At 46.7% G+C, this 24,722-nt stretch overlaps 2 protein-coding genes across 3 annotated transcripts in view; both read left to right on the top strand.

Annotated features, from left to right (window-relative positions):
• The window catches only part of LOC128336587 (ectonucleotide pyrophosphatase/phosphodiesterase family member 7-like), a 32,666-nt gene extending 23,658 nt beyond the window's left edge, over nucleotides 1–9,008 (top strand). Inside the window, exons 4-6 of the mRNA XM_053276473.1 lie at nucleotides 470–1,096; nucleotides 4,255–4,601; nucleotides 8,598–9,008. Coding sequence (XP_053132448.1) covers nucleotides 470–1,096; nucleotides 4,255–4,601; nucleotides 8,598–8,658 — 1,035 coding nt within the window. The 3' untranslated portion in view covers nucleotides 8,659–9,008. The remainder of the gene's footprint in view (nucleotides 1–469; nucleotides 1,097–4,254; nucleotides 4,602–8,597) is intronic.
• Nucleotides 9,009–11,913: 2,905 nt separating this feature from the next.
• On the top strand, nucleotides 11,914–24,239 carry EEF2KMT (eukaryotic elongation factor 2 lysine methyltransferase). 2 transcript variants are annotated; one of them, XM_053276962.1, is made up of 8 exons: nucleotides 11,914–12,066; nucleotides 17,112–17,174; nucleotides 18,259–18,339; nucleotides 18,659–18,760; nucleotides 19,683–19,816; nucleotides 20,023–20,330; nucleotides 21,784–21,933; nucleotides 22,691–24,239. In XM_053276962.1, the coding sequence occupies exons 1-8, from the start codon at nucleotides 11,953–11,955 to the stop codon at nucleotides 22,789–22,791; spliced, it is 1,053 nt and encodes a 350-aa protein (XP_053132937.1). In that variant the 5' UTR covers nucleotides 11,914–11,952; the 3' UTR covers nucleotides 22,792–24,239. The 2 variants fall into 2 exon arrangements, with proteins under 2 accessions (XP_053132937.1, XP_053132938.1); XM_053276963.1 differs by lacking the exon at nucleotides 18,259–18,339.
• Nucleotides 24,240–24,722: the final 483 nt, after the last annotated feature.

The following is a 24,722-nucleotide window of genomic DNA, read 5'->3' as shown; positions in this document are numbered from 1 at the left end:
AGCCCAGAGCAGTGTACTACATACTTAAGTTTCTCCTCACAACAACCCTGTGAAGTAGGTTAGGCTGAGAGAGAAGTGACTGGCCCGGAGTCACCAAGCAAGTATCATGGCTGAATGGGGATTTGAACTCGGGTCTCCCTGGTCCTAGTCCAGCACTCTAACCACTACACCACGCTGGTATACAAATATGTTAAACAAACAAACAAACAAATTGGTGGTGGGGACCTTGAATTTGGAGTCCTCTTTCTTTTGGTTAAATACATAATGTCTATTTAACCTCTTTTTTTAAAGCATAGTCTTAAATTCAAAGTCAACTTCTGTTCAGGTAAATACAGTATCTCCGTTTATTGTGCACATTGTGGACTGTGGCTATCGAAAAGTGGGGAAGCGTTTAATAGTTGGGAGGTGATGAGACTTCTTCATGGAGTAAGAAATCCTCCTGATTGTGATCACCGTTTTTGTCTCCTAGGGGAAAAAGACAGCTTCATTTCACTACCCAGGTGGGGGCGCCAATTACAGTGGCCAGGCTGTCAACAGAAGCCTTGTTGAATCCTTCACTCACCCGGACAGCAATGAGACCGAATGGAGAGAGAACATCGATATCGTCATGAAGTGGTTCACAGAAGAAGACTTTGATTTTGTCACCCTGTATTACGGGGAGCCCGATAGTGTAGGGCACAAGATTGGCCCGGAGACCGAAGCTCGGAAAACAATCATCCAACAGATCGATCGAACCATTGGCTACCTGGTGGATGCCATTGAAAAACACGGCTTGAGGGACACCCTCAACGTCATTATCACATCCGATCATGGCATGACCACAATCAAGAAGAAGCCACAAGTCGAAGAGATCATGTTAGCCAACTACATTAAATTCAAGGATCTGGTGAAGTTTGACATCCTGGATTATGGGGGGTTTGGCATGATACTACCCAAGCCAGGGAAAGAAGAAGAAATCTATCAGGCACTTAAAAATGCCCATCCTCATCTCAAGGTGTACAAGAAAGAAGAGTTTCCTGAGCAATTCCATTACGCTAGACATGAGCGAATTCTGCCAATCTTGCTTTATGGAGATCCTGGTTACAGTGTGAATGGGGTAAGTTCAGTATAGACTCTAAGGCAAGAGAGTCAAACTGTGGCCTTCCAGCGGTTGTTGGCCTACAACTCTTATCATCCCCAATCACAGTGGCCAGTAGACTGAGATCATGGGAGTTGTAGGCCAACCTTGACACCCCTACTCTAAGGGCTCTTTTTCCAATGTAAACCATTCCCTTTGGGCAAACACACTTGGGACTTAGAGAACAGAATGAATTATGAAAAGAGAATATTCATATTTGCTTATCCACTATGCATTCTGAACAGAAAATTTAAATACTGCGGTCCACAGTGCACACTCCTCAGGATGTGATCCTAGATTTTCACCAAGGAAATAAAGGAAAGAAATAAAGGCAAGATAGCAGTCAGACAACATAGCTTTTTACCGCAATTTTGCGTGGTGAACTTTTCTTGTGAATGCAACTTCCTCTAACGAACTAACAGATGGGACATCTGATAGTTCAGCAACAATCAGATGTTTTAATTGGAGAACCAATTAAAGTCAGAGATCTGCAGAATACTGCGAATCACAGTCCTCTCCACATGGGCATGTACTGGGGGAAAAGGTTCATGTTGCAAAATAAGATGCCACTTGCCACATACAAATGAGCACACAAATAGAGCCTGAAGGCCAATCAACATATTCAGGAAAAGCATGTGGTATAGCCCTCCTTGGGGCAGCACCATGTAAGGCTCTGCGGGGGTTTCATACCAGGGCTCCCAGCAGTCAGGCTCTGAAACCTTCTCTCCTGCACACTACCAGTGCTCTGTTCCTTCTAGAACAGGGATCCTCAACATTGGGCCCCCAGATGTTAGTGGACTTCAACTCCCATAATCCCAAGCCCCAGTGGCCTTTGGCTGGGGATTATGGGAGTTGGAGTCCAATAACATATGGGGACCCAACGTTGAGAATCCCTGTTCTAGAAGGCAAGCAAACTGAGCTCTGGGCTGCAAGGGCGCCCTCTAGCCTGCAGTACCAGCCTGCATGGGCACTCAGTCAGCTGACCCCCCCCAGGGGCCAATCCCTGCCCTCAAGACCCTATAAAGCAGGGCTGTTCAACTGGTCCTCCTGAAAAGTTTGGCCTACAACTCCCATAATCCCTAACTATTGGCCATTGTGGTTGGGGATAATGGGAGTTGTAGTCCAAAAACATCTGGAGGGCCAAAGCTGAGCAGCCCTGCTATAAAGTCTTCGCGTCAGTGCATGCTTGACTTGAGAGTGAGTTGACTCCCCAGTTACTGCCTTGGAGATGGCCACTTGCTTGGTTCTGACTAGTGACAGATCCCAACATTATTTATTTATGATGGATGGATGTATTTACTATATATTTACATCCCACTCTTCCTCCAAGGAGCACAAAGCGGTGTACGTGGTTACATTTATCCTCACAACAACCCTGCGTGGTAGGTTAGGCTGAGAAGTGACTTGCCCAGAGTCACCCAGTGAGTTTCATGGCTGGATGAGGATTTGAACTCAGGTCTCCCCAGTCCTAGTCCAACACTCCAACCACTACACCATACTGGGTGTCCGAGCAGAGCACTGACTACAAATCCAGGGGGCTCTGTAATGCTCCCCTCAATATGAGGCAAGTATTATGTCCCCTGCTTCTGACTGGGTATGTTACCAAATTCATCTCTTGCTGACATTTGTAATGGAAGGCATGGTTCCAGCCCCTCTCACTCCCCATCAGCTCAGATTTTATACAGTGTGGACGTGTTTATGGATGCTATACCTTTGCAGAAAATGATTGTTTAAATGAGTTCTTTGAAAAATATTATCGCACCAACTGCTTGGGTATGAAATGCATGGAAATCCTGTGGGAAATGTAGATTTAAATACAGATTTTCTAATGGAAACAATCTGGCTATGTTTTAGCTTTAGAATGGAAATTGGAAATTGCACCAAATTCAGATGGAACAGGAACAGCCGTCCATCTTTTTCTGACCGATGTAGACTTGCAGCCAGTTTTCCTTGGGTCACAGTACCTTGGAATGTGGATGTCACAGGAGCAGGAAGCTGCTACTCCACTGAAAACTCCCTGTTTGTGGAAAGCTAGTGTGTCAAGTTGATCTAGAGCCTGTCTCCCTGGCATACTAACTTGCCCTGGGTGGTGAGCTTTGATGTGAGAAAGCATCCAGTCATACAGGCACCTCCTTGGTGTGGTCCAAAAAGGGTTAGATCACATGCTTCTTCCGGACTCACCAAATGGGCCTCAAGCTGAATTTTTACTGCCCCTTCTCATTCAGTTCTAGACGTACAGCTAACATTTTTGAAACCTAAATGTGCAGAATATGGATGCCTAGTTTGCATCTCTCTCATGGAGCAATAGTGACATATAGTGGCCAATCCATCAAGTCCTAAGCCTTCCTGATCCTCTGTGTCTGGAAGTAGTGTGAATGGAAAAACAAAGGACTCATGTTTTACTGAGTCAGGCGCTTGGTCCATCCAGCTCAGTATTGTCTTCACAGACTGGCAGCAACTTCTCTAAGGTTGCAGGCAGGAGTCTCTCTCAGCCCTATCTGGAGATGCCAGGGAGGAAACTTGGAACCTTCTGCATGCATAATGCAGGTGTTCTTCCCAGAGTGGCCCCATCCCCATCCACGGGAATATCTTACCATGTTCATACGGTAGTCTCCCATCTAGATGCAAACCAGGGCAGTCCCTGCTTAGCAAAGAGGACAATTCATGCTTCTATCATGATCTATTCCTTCTAGAGATGGCTGGTTTTGCAGTGGGTTACCCCAATCCACAAGTGTGCAGGTGATCTGCACCAGTCAAGCTAGTGAAATAGAAATAGTATATTTCTAAAAGCCTGTTTATTGCAATGACTGGAAACGAGCAATCAGGTAGGCAAAACAGATCGGAGGTCCAGGCTGAGGAGGACTCCCCCTTCCAGCAAGGAATCCTTTAGGTTGGAATCCAGGTGAACCCAACACCTCTCATCCCATATGGATTTCTCTGATCTTCATCCAAGCCATCTCCATTAGAGGCCATCACCAAGTTTTGTGGGGATTACTTTTATGATTGAATTACACATTCTTAATTATAGACACAGATGGAATCATTAAGGAGGTGTTCTCCACAAATCTAAGACTGCCTCATTATGTTGTCAATATCAGTGTACTAGCAATTAGAGATGTCTTTATTCTCTCTTCCAGAGGTTTATCCTCTATGTCAACAAAGGTGATCATGGTTTCGACAATGAAGACATGGACATGAAGACCATCTTTAGAGCTTTCGGCCCCGATTTCAAGAAGGACTACTTAGCAGAGCCCTTTGACAGTATCCACATCTACCCACTGATGTGTCAACTTCTGGGAGTCCAACCAGAGCCCAATAATGGATCCTTGGTATTTACTCAGGATATGCTCAATACCCAACAACCTCCTTCCACATCATCCAGGAAATTTCTTCTTCCCATTCTCCTAAGTGTTGTGGTTGTTGTTCTGCTACTTCTGATACTTATTTCAGTTGTGGTCCACAGGACCATTCAGCAGAAGAAGAGGTAAGCCATGTTTCCTTCTTTGGTTACATAGGAACATAGGCAGCTGCCATATACCAAGTCAGACCATTGGTCCATCTAGTTCAGTATTGTCTACACAGACTGGCAGCAGTTTCTCCAAGGTTGCAGGCAGGAGTCTCTCTTAGCCCTCTCTTGGAGATGTGAGGTGGGGGGACTTGGAACCTTCTGCATGCAAGCAAGCATGTGCTCTTCCCAGAGCAGCCCCATCCTCTAAGGGAAAGACCTTACAATGCCCACATGTAGTCTCCCATTCAAATGCAAACCAGGGCAGGCCCTGCTTAGCAAAGGGGACAATTCATGCTTGCTACCACAAACATCATTCTTCCTGGACCAGAAACTGGGAATGGTGTGGAAGACAATGATAGCAGGAGATACACGCCCCTCCAAATTCACTGGGCTGAGTGAATGATCTCATCCAGGGCTGCCCAACTGACAGTATTCCAGATGTTGCTGAACTACAACTCCCACCATCCCCAACTACCATTTATTGCAGCCAAGGATGATGGGAGTTGTAGTCCAAGAACATCTGGAGTACTCCTAATTAGGAACCCCTGGTCTAGTCCAACTTCAGCCCTCCTGCAGATGTCAGACTACAACTCCCATCATCCCTGACTTTTGGACACTGTGGCTGGGGAAGATGAGTGTTGTTGTCCAAAAATAGCTGGAGGGACAAAGCCATCTGAGTCTGGGAGCAGACAGAGCTTGTGAAGGGACTAGAGCTGGTCTTGTGGTCCATTAGACCCTTGGTTCTGTGTTGTGTCCGAATTCGTCCAGTCAGTCACACATGGAGTCTCGTTTGGTGCAGCCCCTCCTGAGACCATACCATATCTGAATGCAAGTGAGAGGCAATGGGTCTGAACTCCCTACTTATGGAAAGCTAGCAAATCAGGGTTCTAGTCTAGGGTTCTCCCTTAAGGGCTAGTTTTCTACATGTTTTCATCATTGATTGATCAACAGTCCTTATTATCCATGCTAAGCAAAAGACAGCAACTTTGTTACCGCTGAGAAGATCAGTCAGCAACAGGTAGCAATCCTTTCAACACAAATTCTCCTTTATCCACTCTGGTTAAAAAAATAAAAATAAAATCCGCATAGTCACAAATCACATCCGCACTCTGAAACCTCAATAAAACACCGGAATGCTCATTTCCTGGACATAATTTAGCCATGTTTCATTCGCACATTGATTGTTCTGGAATGAAATATCAATGCCAGCATTATTATGCTCTATGAAAACGATCTGGTAAATAACGTGTATCTGTATAAAACTTTCTTGTGGATTCATTCAGCCGGCAATTATGAGGGCCATTTCTCCCCCCCAGCTGTGGCAGTATAAAACGTCTCATACATTTTTCATTTGGCTTCTAAATTGTCAGGCCCCTAAAGAGAAACCTATGCTGCAAACAGCAGTACAATGGAACCAAGTCCTGAAATATCACATTGCCAGGAGGACCCTGTTCCTAGAGAATTTAATGAAAACCATGCCTAAGGTTCCTCTTTCCCCTGGCTTTTAAACATATGTTTCCTCCACCCTTTATTACATTGCATTATGTAGAGGTTCCCAAAGGGGAATAACAGTATTCCTAGGGGTCATTGAAGGGCTCCCAGCGGGTACTCAGAGCTCTCCCCGCTAACTGAGCAAAGAGACACCTTTTTAAAGTGGTGATTCTCTTTATTTAGCAGAGGGAGAGCAACTGGCCTTATCCATCCCCAGCACAGCATCCCTCCAGTGGCTGTTGCTGGTGTCTATTTTATGTTTCTTTTTTTTAGATTGTGAGCCCTTTGGGGGCAGGAAACCATCTCATTTATTATTTGTTTGTTTATTTGTTGGTTGGTTTGTTGTCTGTGCTCTGTGTTAGATAGGGACATAGGAAGCTGCCTTATACTGAGTCAGACTGTGGTCCATCTAGTTCCGTATTGCCTACACTGACTGGCAGCAGCTTCTCCAAGGTTTCTGGCAGGCGGGTCTCCCGGCCCTACCTGAACTTGGGACTTTCTGCATGCAAAGCAGATGTTCTGCCACTGAGCTACAGCCCCATCCCCTAAGGGGAATATCTTACAGCAGAGAGCACTGACATGTCGTCTCCCATCCAAATGCAAACCAGAGCAGACCCTGCTAAGCAAACAAAAAGTCAAAACATTGGATATGGTTGAACCCCGTAGCTTAGAGAGCCCTCTAGGTTCAACAAGCCTCAGTTTTACCTGAGAGACTTCCCGCATTTGTGGATGAGAGTTATTTAATTTAATTGTTAAATTTATATACCGCCTTTCATTAAAACAATCCCAAGGCAGGGATTGCAGTCTAACAACACCTGTCCGGAAGCATAAGAAGCTCTCCTCCTCTGAACACACCCTCAGGTGAGTGGTGCTTGCTAGCGCCCAAAATATGTACAATTGCAGGGTGTGTGTTTTCTCCTTTGCATAGAGAACGTTTTCAATTTCTAATTAACAACAGCATAGCAGATGCTTTATTAAGCATATCCTTTATCTCTGGCTAAAAAGTACCTAGGAATGACGACAGCAATCTGTTAGGAGCCTCCGTGATCTGCACAAACAGCAGCGGAAAGCGTCCAATCAACACACATTTGCGAAGACGGCACATATGTTTTTTGTCTGGCTTTGTGGCGTGTGAAATGAGAAAGCAATTGCCTTTTCATAAACAGCTTTACCAGAGTGATATGAAATCTCTGTTTTCTAAACAAAAAACAACGTGGTCACTTCTGAGACTTCTAACCGACGTGTAAGAGTTCTTTAACTAATTGGACATTCTGGAAACAGAGAGGCATATTTAGTTGTTGTTATTCCAACCCAAGCAGATGAAGGAAATTGCCCCTAAAGCGGGGAGTGCTCTGGGTCTGGATCCAGCCTTTGGAATAGCCTTACCTGGCCTCTGGGGGTACCACCAAAATACTGCTGAAGTTGCAGCAAATAGCTTATGCTCCTGAGTTCAGTTCTTAAGGAAAAGGAATGGCACCGTTTGGGCTGTGCATTCCACCTACATTTTCTTGAGCTCCTCTCTTGAGCATGGAAACCCAGGATCTAGATATTCGAAAATAAAATACAGTTTACAGGAACTTCATATCTTGCTCTCATGAACAGCACTGGGGATTATGGGAGTTGTAGTCTAACGACATCTGGAGACCCAAGGTTGGGAATCTCTGGGTGATGGGAGTTGTAGTTCAGCAACATATGGAGACTCAAGGTTGGGAATCCCTGGATGATGGGAGTTGTAGTTCAGCAACATATGGAGACTCAAGGTTGGGAATCCCTGGATGATGGGATTTAAAGTCTAACAATATCTGGAGACACAGGGGTGGGAACCCTTGGTCTAGTACAGGGATTCTCAACGTTGGATCCCCAGATGTTATTAGACTTCAACTCCCATAATACCCAATTCAAAGGCTACTGGGGCTAGGGATTATGGGAGCTGAAGTCCGATAACATCTGGCGACTCAATGTTGAGACAATTGGTCTAGTATCATTATACTCTTCCTATCTGCAGGGGAGCCAATCACAGGTCTCACAGGGCGGGGCCAGCAGAGGGCTTAGAAGCACAAAAGCTGCTGCAGTGCAGCAACACCACAAGGGGCAGTGTGGAGCAGAGGCCTTGCCACAGGGAACTCTGACCGTAACACAAATTAAACCCAGTTTGAATGATTGTGTGAACCAGGCCAGCCTTTCAAACAAAGGGGCAAGGAAGATTACCAGCGACAGCCACTGGAAAAGATGCTGTGCTGGTACCGATGGGGACAATTGCTCTCCTCCTGCTAAATCGGAGTGGACCACCGCTTGAAAAGTACACCACCTTAAAATAATTGCGAGAGCGCCTTAAATTAGGACACCAAATTAACCTGGAGAGCATGTGCAATAAACACCAGAAATATAATTGTTAATTTCAGAAAATGTATTTGATTTTTTTTAAAAATGCTTTCTACAGTACACCTTTTAAAAGCAAGACAATTCTTCCACCTCTTGCAGGCGAAAAGACAACTGCCCAGGAGAAATTAAGAAGACGGGGTTGCCATCCACTGCCTTATGATGAATACTCTTCGTTTTCAGAGAAGACAATCTGGTAACTTCCTTCCAACAAACCTCCAGCAAAATGAAGGAGTCAGATGGTAGAGCCTTGAACTAGTTGAATGGACTGTACCATTTTTGGTCGCAGGTGGTGGGGAAATCACACATGCAGAGCAACTCTATGTATACTTACTCAGTAGTAAGTCCCACTATATTCAATGGGGCTTACTCCTAGGGGTATGTGTATGGCGTTGCCATCAAAACAGCCTGTGCAAGTAGAAAGCTAGCATAGCAGTGAGATGGCTGATTCAGAACTTTCCTCCTTCATATGCAAGCTTCCTTTCAGGCAGTTGCTTTTAAGTGCATCTGAAAGCCAAATCTACTGTGTGTTTTGGTTGTTTTTTTGGTGGTGGGGGGGAGGCAGGGGGACTAAAAAGAATGGTTTTACCTTTGTCTTATTGCATAGGAGTTTTGTATCCTCTCCATCCACACACGTTTGAGTATATCTAGCAGGAATGTGTTGATCTCCAGAGAACCACCAACATTTCACAGATGAAAACAGAGACAGCCAGGGTTGTAATGCCCTTGCAGCATAACTCTTGTCCGTGTTTACTTGTAAGTAAATCCTGCAGTGTTCAGGGGCACAGAGGGAGGGTGCACGAGACGCTGTATTACTGCACAGGTAATTGCCTCTTTTGCACTGATTTAGCGGCCAGATGCGACTGTGTTTCTTCTTAGAGATAATATGAGAAAATGATACACAGCCCTACAGGATTTTCACAGTTCATAATATGTCGCCACAGCTGTCGTGGGGTAAAGTTGTTTTAAAGTTGTTGTACACCGCCCAGAGCCTCTGGATGGGGAGGTTCATAAATGTAAAATAAATAGTAAATAAATAATAAAAGCTCAAGTTGTGCACTGACTGTAAAGCTTCTGCAGTACATAAGAGTAGCCCTGCTGGATCAGGCCCAAGGCCCATCTAGTCCAGCATCCTGTTTCCCACAGTGGCCCACCAGATGCCTCTGGAGAGCCCACAGGCAAGAGGTGAGGGCAGGCCGTCTCTCCTGCTGTTGCTCTCCTGCAGCTGGTCTTCAGAGGCATCTTGAAGCTGGAGGTGGCCTATAGCCCTCAGACTAGTAGCCATCGATAGACCTGTCTTCCATGGATTTGTCTAAGCCCCTTTTAAAACCATCCAAGCTAGTGGCCATCAGCACATCCCATGGAAGAGAATTCAAGGGCATGCATACACGGTAGAGGGAAGATGTACCCACTCCCAGATTTAGTTTTTGGAGATACTCTGCCAAGCCTTGGAGAATGACAAGGCTAGCAACTCACCTGAACAGAATTTTAACACAGCATCCTCAAAGGCAGAAAGAGACAACATAAGAACAGGGATGGGCGAGGGATTTCGGTACCCCAAAATTGGGACTCTCGCAATAGAGACAAGACAGGGTGTAGATGGAACGAGGATACAACGATGTGTCCGTGACACAATTGGGCTGATTTGGGGTGACACAAATGTTGCAGTGATGCCCCACCTTGGAAGACAGGTGGGATAGACATTTTAAAAAATAATGAAAGAGATCCAGGGTGTGGCTGTATCATTCTTCAGTGTCTGTCAAGTTTCTAGCACTTATTGCTGCATAGAAAGGCTGGGGGTGGAGGAGAGGAAGGGAAAGGCACCAGCAGGCATTACCCAAAATCAGAGATTCTCAACCTTGGGTCTCCAGCTGTTATTGGACTTCAGTTCCCATAATCCCCAGCCCTAGTGGTCTTTAGTTGGGGATTATGGGAGTTGAAGTCCAATAACATCTGGGGACCCAATGTTGAGAATCTCTGACCCAAATGATCAATACAAACGGAGACCCTACTACATTTCAGCTGTGCTGGAAACGTCTTGCAAATCCCAGTTAAATGCACCAGCGGGATTGTCAGTCCAAGGGATGGCCTTGTTATACCAGCAGCAGCCACTGGGAGGGACATTATGCTGGATCGAAGAGGGATATTGCAATATTGACATGAACATAGGAAGCTGCCTTACTGAGTCAGACTGTGGTCCATCTAACTCAGAAGAGTCTACACTGACTGGCAGCAGCTCCACAAGGTCTTTCCCTGCCCTGGCCTGGAGATGCTGCCAGGGGTTCAACTTGGGAGCCTCTGCAAGCGAAGCAGGTGTTTTGCCACTGAGTTATGGCCCTGTTAGAACCATAGGCATCTGTCTTATTCCGAGCCAGACTCTTGATCCATCTAGCTCAATATTGCCTACACTGACTTGCAGCAGCTGCTCCAAGATTTCATGCAGGGCTCGTTCCCAGCCCTACCTGAAGCTGCTGTCAACCTGGGACTGTCTACATCAGGCCTGCTCAACCTCAGCCCTCCTGCAGATCTTGGGCTGCAACCCCTATAATCCCTGGCTGTTGGACACTGTAGCTGGGGATTGTGGGAGTTGTAGTCCGAAAACAGCTGGCAGGAGGAAAAGTTGAGCCGGTCTGGTCTATATACAGAGCAGATGCTCTACCACTAAACAGCTTCCTTGTGGTAGCAGCCTTGAGGAGAGCTGGTCTTGTAGCAAGCATGACTTGTCCCCTTAGCTAAGCAGGGTCCACCCTGGTTTGTGATTGAATGGGAGACTTGATGTGTGAGCACTGCAAGATATTCCCCTTAAGGGATGAAGCCGCTCTGGGAAGAGCATCTAGGTTCCAAGTTCCTTCCCGGGCAGCATCTCCAAGATTGCAGCCTTGGAGAAGCCACTGCCAGTCTGTGAAGACAATACTGAGCTAGAAAGACCACTGGTCTGACTCGGTATATGGCAGCTTCCTATGTCGCTATGACTTATACTGAGTCAGACGGTGGTCCATCAAGCTCAGTATTGTCTACTACACTGACTGTCAGCGGCTCTCTGAGGTTTCCGGCAAGCATCTTTTTCCCAGCCCTCCTGGAGATGCTGCCAGGAAGCGAACCTGGGACCCTCTGCAATCAAAGCAGATGTTTCACCGCGGAGCTATAGACTCGGGTCAGAAACACAGGTAGCTGCCCTATCAGCCGGCAACCCCAGGTCCCGTGGACTGCCGCTTGGCCACACGGTCACCACCAGCAGCACAAGGCACTCTGCACATGCCCCCAGGCGCTCGCGGCGTCCCTCCGGTTCAGGGAGGGCTGAAGCCCGGCTTGGCGGTCCCAGCTGGGGCCCGAGGCTAAGCGGCGAGGGGGAGCCCTGCGCGCGCCTGGGGCTCAGCGATCCTCCCCCTCCGGAAGGCCGGGCGGGCGCTGGATGGAACCCAGGAGGGGGCGCGGCTTGGGCCGGGAGGTGGAGCCGATGGAGGAGCCGCAGCAGCCGGCCGAGGAAGCGGAGGCCGCCGGCGGGAGGCTGGCGCTCCGCTTCCAGCGCGCCTTCCTGGCCGGCAGGCGCCTGGCGGAGTTCCCCTGGCAGGTGAGCGCGGCGCAGGGCAGGGCGGAGGGGCGTGGGCGACCCGACGGAGGGGGGGTGGTTGGGGGGGGCGATCTGCCAAGGAGGGGGCAGGCCCGGAGGGAGGGGCCTGGCCGGGGAGCGGGGCAGGGGCTCGCCTTTGTCGCGCGCCACGCGGGGAGGAAGGAAGACCCTGCGGGCGGGAGGAACTGCTCCGCGGTGATCAGGGCTCCCCAACCAGGGCTGGTCCTCCTCCAGGTGTTGGGAACATAGGAAGCTGCCATATACTGAGTCAGACCCTTGGCCCATGATCTAGCTCAGAATGGTCTTCACAGACTGGCAGCGGCGCTTCTCCGAGGTTGGCAGGGGTCTCTCTCAGCCCCATCTTGGAGATGCTGCCAGGGAGGGAACTTGGGACCTTCTGGCTCTTCCCAGAGCGGCCCCATCCCCTACGGGGCATCTCTTTACAGTGCGCACACATGTGGGTCTCCCATCCAAATGCAAACCAGGGTGGAGCCTGCTCTGCAAAGGGGACAGTTCATGCTTACTTCCATTTGAACTCGGGTCTCCCTGATCCTAGTCCACACACTCTAACCACGACTCCACATTATGTTGCATCCCTAGGCCCTGCTGCCGTAAGCATGTGGGATCCACCATGGAATGCGAGACTGATCCACCCATGCAACAGATTGAGGTGGTGGAGTCCTGAGGTGGAGGAGTGGACTGTACCACATGAGGCTGCAGGGCCATCACCTTTATGAATGCTTCCCTAAAAAAAAAAAAAAAAAGTTCAAGGAACTCCATGCAAATAGGAGCCAAGGGAGATTCCGAATCTGCCTTCTACTGAGTCAGACCCTTGGTCCATCTAGCTCAGTATTGTCAACCCAGACTGGCAGCAGCTTTTCCAAGGTTGCAGGCAGGAGTCTCTCTCTCTCAGCCCTATCTTGGAGATGCTGCCGGGGGGGGGGGAACTTGGAGCTTTCTGCATGCAAGCATGCAGATGCCATTCCCAGAGCGGCCCCATCTTCTAAGGGAGATAACTTACAGTGCTCACACATAGTCTCCCATCCGAATGCTGACCATGGTGAACCCTGCTTAGCAAAGGGGACCACCCATTCTCGCTACCACAAGACCGGCTCTCCGCTGCTGTGAATATCCCCGCTTGACCTGAGGGTGACTCAGGTGCGACCTTTCCTGGCACCTCTCCCGGGGCTAAAGCATTTCTCAGCTAAGGTTCACACGCCCGCCCGCTTCCGTCATCCTCTTCTTGAATAAAGCCTGGAAATGGAAAAAGCTTTGCCTAATCCATACTTAGGACGTCTACCCAGGGGCTTAATTAACCTGGACATGAACTCAAGATAGATGAGCCGAAGCTGGCTTGAACACACACAAACGACCATAAACCCACTTGAACTGATTCGGCGCGTGATAAACCCGTGTTGCAGGGCACCGACCCACCTCCTGGGGCTGATGCCAGAAGGCCACGGGGTCAGGCATTTGCTGGGGCCCTCGGGCTGAGAAAGCACTCACTGGCCCAACAGTGGTCCGGTTCTCACTTTATGCAGAGCATCCAGAAAGGGTGGGAGGAGAACTGGCCTTGTGGTCACCAGCATGAATGGTCCCCTTTGCTAAGCAGAGTCCACCCTGGTTTGCATTTGAATGGGAGGCTATATGTGTGAGCACTGTAAGATCTTCCCCTTAGGGGACGGGACCTCTCTGGGAAGAGAACCGGCCTGCTTGCATGCAGAAGGTTCCAAGTTCCCTCCCTGGCAGCATCTCCAAGAGAGGGGTGAGGGGGACTCCTGCCTGCAACCTTGGAGGAGCCGCTGCCAGTCTGGGTTGACAATACTGAGCTAGATAGGCCAAGGGTCTGACTCAGTATATGGCAGCTTCCTATGTTCCTATCTCTCAGCCTAACCTACCTCGCAGGGTTGTTGTGAGGCAAAACATAACCATGGGCACCACTCTGGGCTCCTTGGCGGAAGAGCGGGATATAAATGTGAAAGTAAAATAAATATACGTAAGTTCCTCCTCACAACAACCCTGTGAAGTAGGTTAGGCGGAGAGAGAAATGACTGGCCCAGAGTCATCCAGCTAGTATCATGGCTGAATGGAGATTTGAACTCGGGTCTCTCCAGTCCTAGTCCAGCACTCTAACCACTACACCATGCTGGCTTTTAGACCCGGCTGGAAACCCAGCACAGAGTGTTGAACTACATACATGCAAACATTTCCTGATCCCTTTTACTCCCGCAAGGCTGTTCTTATTAAGCAGGGCTTAGATAAATTCATGGAGGACAAGTGTATCGATGGCTACTAGTCTGGTGGCTGTGGGCCACCTCCAGCCTCCGAGGCATGAGGCCTCTCAATCCCAGCTGCAGGGGAGCAACAGCAGGAGAGAGGGCATGCTCATACCTCTTGCCCGTGGGCTCCCCAGAGGCATCTGGTGGGCCACTGGTGGGAAACAGGATGCTGGACTAGATGGGCTTCCTTGGGCCTGATCCAGCAGGACTGTTCTTATGTTCTCAACCGTCCATGTTTCTCTTCAGGGCTTGCATGGAGCCTTGTTGAAGGAGTGTAACTTTAAGGGGGAAAGCTGGTTCTCCCCTCAGAGTGAAATTAAATGGGATTATTTCTCCCTTCCCCAAATATTCTTCGCCTTGTGCAACTCCTCTTTCTGCTCATCTGTCAGCAGCGTTTGGTAATTGAGAGTAAAACGTTAATTTCAGCCTCAGAATTCACGGGAGAATCGTTTCTGCCAGATCAGAAGCAGAGCGGCGCTCTGGCAACTGCTGCTACATATGCAAGTCATAAATAGAATTCAAGGGGTTTTTTTCCTGTCCATTGCACCATTCGCCTTATCTGGGCTTGTTGGTTTTTTATTCCCCACCTACTGCTTTGGCTGGTTTAGATTGCAGGTTTCCATGCTCTCTTCCTCTGTAAAGGTCAGTTCTCAAAGATCAGTTCCCAGTATTTCATCCCACTCTCCTAACACGCTGTCACCCTCTTGCGTGACCAAGATACAGAATGTAGGATGGAGTTATGTAGATAGGAGCAAGCTTGATTCCTATTGGCTGGAGCTGCCAGGGCAAAGGGGAGGTTTAACCCAATGGGATTCCTGAAGGCTCTCACACACAAAAAGTTGACCTAACCATTGACACCTCTCCAGTCTTATCCACTATCTTGCATAGAATACCCATATACATAGGATATCCGTATGCGACTGTGCAGTTATCTGTTTACATCAGGGGTTCCCAACCTGCGTTGCTGAACTACAACTCCCATCATCCCCAATAAATTGTAGCTGGGGATGATGGGAGTTGAAGTTCAGAACATCTGGAGTGCCACAGGTTGGGAACCCATGATTTATATGTATAACAATAGCAATATCTTTCCTTTCTGTAGTTAAGAAAAGAAAAGAAAATAAAAGAATGCAAGGCAGCTAAGAAAAACCAGTAAACTTTGATAGCAAATCAAAATATAATACAAGCAACATTTTTAAACAGATTTCAAAAGACAGAATAAAGGCAGCCAGGTCAAGAAGCTCAATCCTACCTGGCCCCTGTCAAATGTTTTGTGAAATAGACAGATACAATGCAACCAATATTTATAGACCACTTTTCAACAGACGTTCTCAGTGCATAGATCTAAATAAATAAATGAATAAAATGGCTTCCTGATCCCAAAGGGCTCACAGTCTTAAAAAGAAACCTAAGATAGACGCCAGCAACAGCCACTGGAGGGATGTTGTGCTGGGGACGGATAGGGCCAGTTGCTCTCCCCCTGCTCAATATAGAGAATCAGCACTTTTAAAAGGTGCCTCTTTGCTCAGTTAGCAAAGGGAGCTTAAATACAGCAGAAGATTATCCATAATGGGACCACACCAGTCTGTCTCTTGGGAGTGCATTCCACCATTTGGGGGGGGGGGAGCTGTCCGTGGCGTCACAGATGGAGTTTGGCCCTTGAGGGCAGAGTGTATGGTTTGCATGAGGAAGGCCCCAGACATCTCATTGTTTGTGGAGGAGCTATTGCTCATGGATAGAGTAGAAGGTCCCAGGTTCAATCCCTGGCATTTCCAGTTCAGGCTGGGGAAGACCCTTGGATGGAAGGAGAGCTGTGCTGAAATTCAGCATGGACCGTGCTGAGTTGGTGAATCAGTCCACTGCCAGGGATGAAGCTCAGGGGCTTTGCACGCAGAAGAACGTCCCACATCCAATCCTTGGTAGCATCTCCAGGTGGGGTTTGGGAAGATGAGAAAACCTCTCTCTGGAACCCCCAAGAGTCACCATGGACAGTATTGACCTAGATGGACCACTCTTCTGGCTCTGTGGAAGGCAACTCCCTACGTTCGGAAGGGAATTCAATTTTTCTTCCACTGACGATGTGATGGGGTGTGTGTGTGTGTGTGTGTGTGTGTGTGTGTGTGTGTGTGTGTGTGTGAGAATAGTGGGTACCAGTTGTATTTGTATCTACGGCACTGCTGCTTATAAGCCTTGTCCTCAGCTGTCTTACTTATAAGGCCAATTGGCTTAATCCTGCCTGAATTGGAAAGAGAAATCTCACTGCGGCCATCAGCTCACTAAGTGACCTAAGGAAAGCCCCGATTTCTTAGCCTCCACTCTGTTCCCAGCCATCTGCAATATAGGGATGCTAATATGGCCTACCTTGCAGGATCGTTGCCAAAATTATAATATATTTGATATCTTTTGAACACAATACAGCACAATGAAAGGCTTTGTATTAATGCATTAATATTGTCTCTATTCTCTGGTCTTGGGCCATAGTAATGCACTTAACACTGAAAATATTGTGTTTTTTTCTTAAGATAGTGGTCTGTCTGTGGGTGTCATTTGGAATCAATGTGGGGGGTTTTAACGTTTATTTCGCCATTATTTAATTTTGAATTCAACTCATCCCTACTGGAAACTGTTCTTGTTCCCATTTTACAGGTGGAGAACTGAAGACCGAGACGAGCCCAAAGCAAGCCAGCGTTGACAGGGGAACCCAAATCCCTATATTCTATTGTTGTATTCTCTTTCCCTGATCAACTGTGTTTCTTGCTTTTATAGGATCTTGAAGAGATTCTAAAGGATTCAGGAGATCCTTCATCACTGTTGGCCATTTTGCAGAAGGTAGACATCTATCCATAGTTTCATAGCATAAGATTCTTGGTCTGCAATCCAGAAATTTGGGAGAACCTGAGGACGTGGATCTGCTGAGGGGGAACTCTCCCAATGCCGTCTTCCTGGCACCTATAGGAGGAGACCTGGTCTTGTGGTAGCGTGCATGAATTGTCCACTTTGCTAAGCAGTGTCAGCCCTGGTTTGCATTTGAATGGGAGACTGCATGCTAGGAGTGTAAGATATTCCCCTTAGAGGAGATGCTGCCACTGGGGGGAAGAGCATCTGCAAGCTTGCATGCAGGAGGTTCCACGTTCCCTCCCTGGCGGCATCTCCAAGATAGGACTGAGAGAGATTCCTGCCCACAAACTTCTAAAGCTGCTGCCAATCTGTGTAGACAATACTGAGCTAGATAGACCAAGGGTCTGACTCGGTAGAAGGCAGCTTCCTATATTCCTAACAAATAAGAAAGTCTTTATTTCCCTTTTTGCACATCAGTTAAACTGACCGCTGATCTACATGTTGAAGAAGAGTATGTCAGAATTGTTCCTAGGACTGTCACACCTGTACTATGCCCACTGAGGACCGTCAATGTTTATTTATTTATTTTAAATGTTATGTTTATTTATTTTTAAATGGGGAGGATTCTAGTCTTGCCTTTCCCCTGACCGGTAGTGTTCCTTGTAACAAGGATTCCCAGATGTTGTTGACTACAACTCCCATCATCCCCAGCTGCAGTGCCCTTTGGTTGGGGATGATGGGTGTTGTAGTCAACAACATCTAGGAATCCCTGTTACGGAGAGTAATGCTGACAGCCATTTATCCAAGTATTCCTATCACGCTCCTTCCATTCTGAAGAACTTTCAAGGCAGCTGACAGCAAAGGACAGGCCGTAGTTCAAGTGGTAGAGCACGGCTTTGCCTGCAGAACAGTCCTGGGTTTAATCCCCGGCAGCATCTCTCCAGGTGGGGCTGGGAAAGTCTCCAGTCCCCAGTCTCTGGGGAGCTGCTGCCGGTCCGTGTAGGCAGTGCTCAGCCAGCCTGACTCAGTAGAAGGCAGTCCCTTATGGACTTGGTTCTCACTTTGCTCATTTCAGACTGTTCTTCACCCGCTGTGCTCGAAGTATCCTCCCTCAGTCAAGTACAGGAGATGTTTCTTATCGGAACTCATTAAGAAGGTAATCTTGGGCTAAGGGCAACTATCCCCCGACAGCCATAAAGCTTAAGCAGTGACCTTGGGCCAGTTAATCTTGCTCCGCCTGATCTACCTCACAGGGTTGTTGTGAGAATTAAAGATGTGGGCGGGGGGACCATGCACACCACCCTGAGTGCTTTGGAGGAACAGCAGGATACAAATATAGTAGTGTACAAATCCATAGCCCTGTCTGCTGTCTCTGTGATTGTTTGCTTGTTTTGTTTGTTTGTTTATTACATTTCTATACATTTCGATATTTGAAGGTTGTGGAAATTGATTCTTCCTCTCTCTCTTTCATGCAGCATGAATCTGTAGGTGCTGAACCTCTGGATGAGCTATATGAAGCACTAAGGGATGTCTTAACTGCAGAAGAATCTACACATTGCTATAAAAACTATTTATTGGTAATCTAAAGACAACTTTACTCTCTTCTGCCTGGTATGGGCAATACACCCACCTTCTATGCCCTCTGTCAGTCTTATTTCATTCTAGGCCAGTTCACACATTATGTTCAACAAGTGTACAGTGTACACAGGTACACATCTGTACACAGATGCAGTCATTCACATGTTATGCCGAATGCAGGTATAAAACTACACTTCCTGTCTGCACCCTGCATTTGAAGGGCCTATATCCAGGTTCACTTTTGAAATGAACACAGGCACGGCCATTCACACAAACACATGTACCAGTGTACAGACATCTGTACACTCATACAGCGTAATGTCTGAATCGGGCTAGGCTTCTGCCCGAAATCTGAGAACCTCAGTTTTCATTTTCTTTTAAAACAAATTTCTGATTCCTCTGCTCAGAACTGAGATTGTGGTCAATACAGGTGTTTTGTATTGGGTTGTTGCAAACATAACATGGAATAATCCCATATATACACCGCTCTTGAGCTGCTAACTTTGCGAGTGGTGGTTCTCTTATAGAGCTAAAATATAAATAGTCGTGGGGAAATGACTTGCCTAGCAAGCAAGAGGTTGCTGGTTCGAATCCCCGCTGGTATGTTACCCAGGATATGGGAAACACCTCTATCAGGCAACAGCGATATAGGAAGATGCTGAAAGGCGTCATCTCATACTGCGCGGGAGGAGGCAATGGTCAACCCCTCCTGTATTCTACCCAAGACAACCACAGGGCTCTGTGGGCACCAGGAGTCGACACTGACTCGAGGGCACAACTTTACCTAGTAGTAATAATAATGAAAGTAGTAGTAGTTGTTTGCCCTCCAGTCTTGTGTTAGCACAAAGTTCTTGCCCAAGTGAAATCACTAGTCAGGAATGTGGCCGCTCTCTTAAAAGGTGACGTGTGGTTTCCTCGTAGCCCTCAGGAGACGCCATCACACTCTGTGAGAGCGTGGCGATCATTTCGCGGGGAACCACAGGCCTCGTCACGTGGGATGCTGGACTTTACCTGGCTGAGTGGGCGTTTGAGAACTCCGAAGTCTTTGGTAACCGGTGAGTACTCTCATTTTTTGTTGGGTTGAAGGCAGGGTTGAAGCATCAAACGTGGATTCGAAAATCCACACCACGAATGTGGATTTCGAAAATGTGGATTCTGAATAGAGCTGGGGATTTCTTTCTGCTCTGAGCTTAATGACCTACTTGCCTCCTTTTAACGCAATGCATTTTTGCTTCGCTCCTTGAACGGTTCTGTTTTGCAGGAATATTTTGGAACTGGGGAGTGGAATCGGCCTGACAGGAATCGCAATCTGCAAAACTTCCTTCCCCCAGGCATACACGTTCAGCGATCACCACCAGTGCGTTCTTCAGCAGCTGTCAGAGAACATCCGTTTGAATGGCTTTCTCCTGGAGCCTGAAGCTGGCTGTCATGGCGCATTAGAATGGAAAAACCAGAAGGTAGAGCTTGCCGGAGTTCAGGCCCCAAACATAACTGTGGCTGAACTGGATTGGAACTGTGTCACAGCAACACAACTCTCCGCGTTTCGAGCGGATGTCGTCATTGCTGCAGGTACAGTCCGTGTCAGATCATTTCCCGTTTGCTGGTGTCGTAACATGAAGCAGATGAAATAAAGAGTCCCTCCACCTATAGCAGAATCGGTGTGTGCCCAGAGTGAGGAGGAGAGCTGGTCTTGCGGTAGCGAGTATGATCTGTCCGCTTTGCTAAGTAGGGTCTGCCCTGCTTGCTTTTATCTATTCATTTATAGTGTTTTAATGCTGCCTGATATGTACATCTCTAGGCAGTGTAAAAAAAAATTAAAAGATTGAAAAGTAAAAACCCTTTTGAAATTCCACAAAATGCAATCGAAACACTCTCCTAAAACAAGTTATTCAAACAAATTATTGAAATTAATTCCCATTAAAAGCCTGCGAGAACAGATCAGTCTTGAAGGTTTTCCAGAAAACAAACAGAGAAGGAGATGCTCTTCTTTCAGCAGGAAGCTTATTCCAAAGCCCCGGGGCAGCCACAGAGAAAGCCTGGTCCTTAGTTAGGAACATAGGAAACTGCCATATACTGAGTCCAACCATTGGTCTATCTAGCTCAGTATTGTCTTCACAGACTGGCAGCGGCTTCTCCAAGGTTGCAGGCAGACAGGAATCTCTCTCAGCCCTATCTTGGAGAAGCCAGGGAGGGAACTTGAAACCTTCCGCTCTTCCCAGAGCAGTTTCATCCCCTGAGGGGAATATCTTGCAGTCCTCACACTTCTAGTCTCCCGTTCAGATGCAGCCAGGGCAGACCCTGCTTAGCTATGGGGACAAGTCATGCTTGCCAAATGTCACCAAATGAGCCAGCAACCGTAACCAGACCTTTCCAGAAGATCGTAATAGGTGGCAGGGTTCATGACAAAGAAGGCACTCTTTTAAGTACCCTCTTTTAAGTACCAAGCCGTTAAGAGTTTAATAGGTAATAACCAGCACTTTGTATTTCACCTGGAAACATATCGGCAGTCAGTGCAGTTCTTTTAGAACCTGTGTTATCTGGTCCCTTGGGTTGTCCCAGAGACCAATCTGGCAGCCACATTTTATACCAGTTGTAGTTTCCGGACTACGTACAAAGGTAGCCCCACATAGAGTGCATTACAGTAGTCAAGCATGTTGGTTACCAGCATGTGTACCACTGTTTTAAGGTCATTTGCCTCCAGAAATGGACATTTAGATGGGAAACTACATGTGAGCACTGTCTGCTGTAAGCTATTCCCTTAGGGGATGGGTCTGTAGCTCAGTGTTCGAGCATCTGCTTGGCATGCAGAAGGTCCCAGGTTCAATCCCTGGCTGGCAGCATCTCCAGGTAGGGCTAGGAAAGACTCCTGCCTGAAAATCTGGAGACCAGCTGCCAGTCATTACACTGGGTGAACTATCCTTGGATAAGTGCCGACCTATAGTGTTACAAAAGCTGGTAATGTTTTTTCCAACTGATCCTCTTTATTTTTTTCCCCTACCCTTGAATGCATCCTTTGGACCAGATGTGGTATATGATCCAGAGCTGACACAGTCCTTTATTGCTGTCCTGAGAAAACTTTCCACTTGCAAGGACAATGAGAAACTCCCAGACGTCTACATTGCCTTCACTATTCGAAATCCAGATACTTATCGCCACTTCCAAAGTGAACTTGGTAGGCGGCCTTTCCCATTTAAGTATACTATGGTTCCAGCTACCTCTAGTGGACACTGTAGAACTGTAGGGTCCTCCTGCTTAAGGTCCTTAGCTCCTAATCCGTGTTCCCTCATAACAGGGATTCCCAGATGTTGTTGACTACAACTCCCAGAATCCCCAGCTGCGATGGCTTTTGCTTGGGGATTCTGAGAGTTGTAGTCAACAACATCTGGGAATCCCTCTTAGATGGAACACTGCTCCTAATAGACTACAAATCCCACCATTCCCAGCCATCGCATCTTGTAAATTGCAGCTGGGGATGCTGGGAGTTGTAGTTCAGCAATACCAAGAGCCATCCCTGGCCCCTAGACCCATCATGGAAAGAAAGGATGTGTGTGTGTCCTTGGACTGTACCACATCAGACTGCAGATGGGGGGAAGCGCCTGACTAAATTCTCCCTCATATATATTTTTTCAACCCTAGATATAGAAAATTAGCATGTTCCAAAGAAGTGTTCTAACCTGACCTTTAGCATTTCATGCTTGTTTTGTACGTGCAGAGATTCCTTTGTTTCATGATAGAGCATTGAGGCATGTGATTTCCCCTATCTGCAGGTGTTTTCCATTTTGCCATGTTCATAGTGATTTTTCCCATGTTGCCAAAAATCACTATGACCATTCTTCCCTGGAGATGGCACCATCGATGGCAAAAAATTGTGGGCCTCACTCATGGGTTATTACAACTCTAACCAATTTTCTTCCTACTTTTTGTTCCAGATAAGTTCGGGATCAGATGGCAAGTTGTTCCTGGCCCCCAGAAGAACCTCTTCCCTTACGACCGGCATGCTACCATAACCATTCTAAAACTGCTCGTTTAAGTGTTTTAAAAACAAAAGTAAACCAAGCCCTATATGGATTCAGCACTATATGTGAGCATTAACAGAGGATCCAATTATCATATAGTAATATTTTAATATAATCATAATAAAACTATGTGTTTCAAAGACTGTGCAATTGCATAAGTTGTAATAATACTGGATCAATAAAAAATAGATCTGTGTGTTTCAATAAAATTTATACAAAATCATCATTAAAATAGTCTCTCTATCCAACTGAGAGTTCATTTCGAAGACATCTTATTGCTGGTTTTAAGCTAAGAGACTACTCATATGGGGGAAAAGAGTATGTAATGGCATAAAATATTTATGCATGTAATTGCATAAAAACTTATGCAATTACACAGTCTTTTAAACACATGGCTTTATTATGATTATATTGAAATATCAGTATATGATACTTGGATTCTCTGTTAATGCTTGCATTAAGTGTTTTAAAACTCTGATGTTCTAATCAGAAGCATTTCAACCAGTTAAACAATCACTGCAGTTGGCAATATCTGTGTCTTAAGAGAAGTTTGTTTGTTGTACTGAAAAAGACTCTGACTATCCCATCATAATGTTTACCAGGTGAACTGTGCAGGTATATGAACAAGTTCTACCTATACAGTAGTTTAAAATCTTAAATGGTTTAATCTCGTGTGTATATATTATACTAGTAAATCAGGGCTTTCACTTTGCAAGCATATCAGTGTCTCATTGCACTGACTCCAGACTTTTTCTCTGTGAGGTATAATTCTCCTTCTTAGCTCAATGTCTTACCCATGCACTCAGAGTGGAGTGTATGTGTAAGACACTGAGCTGAGAAGGAGATCTGCATTTCATAACAGGGGGATTATACTTCACAGAGAAAAGTCTAGAGTCACAGTGCAACGAGACATTGATATGCTTGCAAAGTGCAAGCCCTGAAATGTGGGACATTCCTGCTTTTTGTTACTAAATGGGACAGTTTCTTTCGGGTTACTTGAGAGAGCGCCTTGTCCCATATGTTCCTACCTGTACCTTAAGATCTTCTTCGGACGCCCTGCTCCAGATGCACTCCCCGCCTGCAGGACCGGGTTCGCCCCTGCCGAATGAGGTGACCCAGGTAGCTACTAGGAGAGGGCCTTTTCGGTGGTGGCACCCTGTTTATGGAATAGCCTCCCCAGTGAGGTTTGCCTGGCTTCATCACTTTGTTCTTTTAGACGCCTGGTAAAGACCTTTCTGTTCACCCAGGGCCTTTGAAACTCAGGTTTTTAGATTCAATCTGGTTTTTAACTGATCTTAAAATGAGTTTTTAATGCTGCTTTGTGTTGTATTTTCTTTCCACCTTTTTTGACTGTTATGATTTAATGTGTTGTATGTATGAATCCTCTGCTGTGAGCCACCCAGAGAAAAACTTGTTACGGGGCAGCCAACAAAGTTTGTTATTATTATAAACATAAACCATATACTTTGCTCTGTGCTCCTTGGAGAAACAGCAGGATATAAATGTAAATCATAATATAGTTTGCTCTTGAGCGACTGGACCAGGGTCCTCCGTGGCTAACTGGGAATTTGAATCTGCATGTGCCGGTTCTAGTCTCCCATTCTAACCATTTCACCCTCCTGGCTTTCAATTCCATCTTCACCTTAGCAGTTAAACATTTATTTGTGTCGATATATAATGATTTATAACGATGCTTCCTCAGATTCCCAGAGGTGAACTTTGCTAAAGATCTAGTTACAAAATATTCCGAGACATATTTAAAAGTTTGAAGACTACTCCACTTACTTCGATAAAGCTACAAAATGTTAGAGACCTCTAAATTACAGTCAAATTTTCTAGCAACGTGCCGAGATCTCGGGTCAATAAGCCCCAGTGCTAGTAAACTTTCACAATATACACCATACCGTATAAAGCTAACCCCAGGGTTCTCAAATTTGGGTGCCCA

Source organism: Hemicordylus capensis, chromosome 13 (assembly GCF_027244095.1).
Source record: "Hemicordylus capensis ecotype Gifberg chromosome 13, rHemCap1.1.pri, whole genome shotgun sequence".
NCBI classification, from domain to species: domain Eukaryota; kingdom Metazoa; phylum Chordata; class Lepidosauria; order Squamata; family Cordylidae; genus Hemicordylus; species Hemicordylus capensis.
Note: the sequence above shows the minus strand (reverse complement) of the source record. Positions and strands in the feature narration are given on the sequence as shown.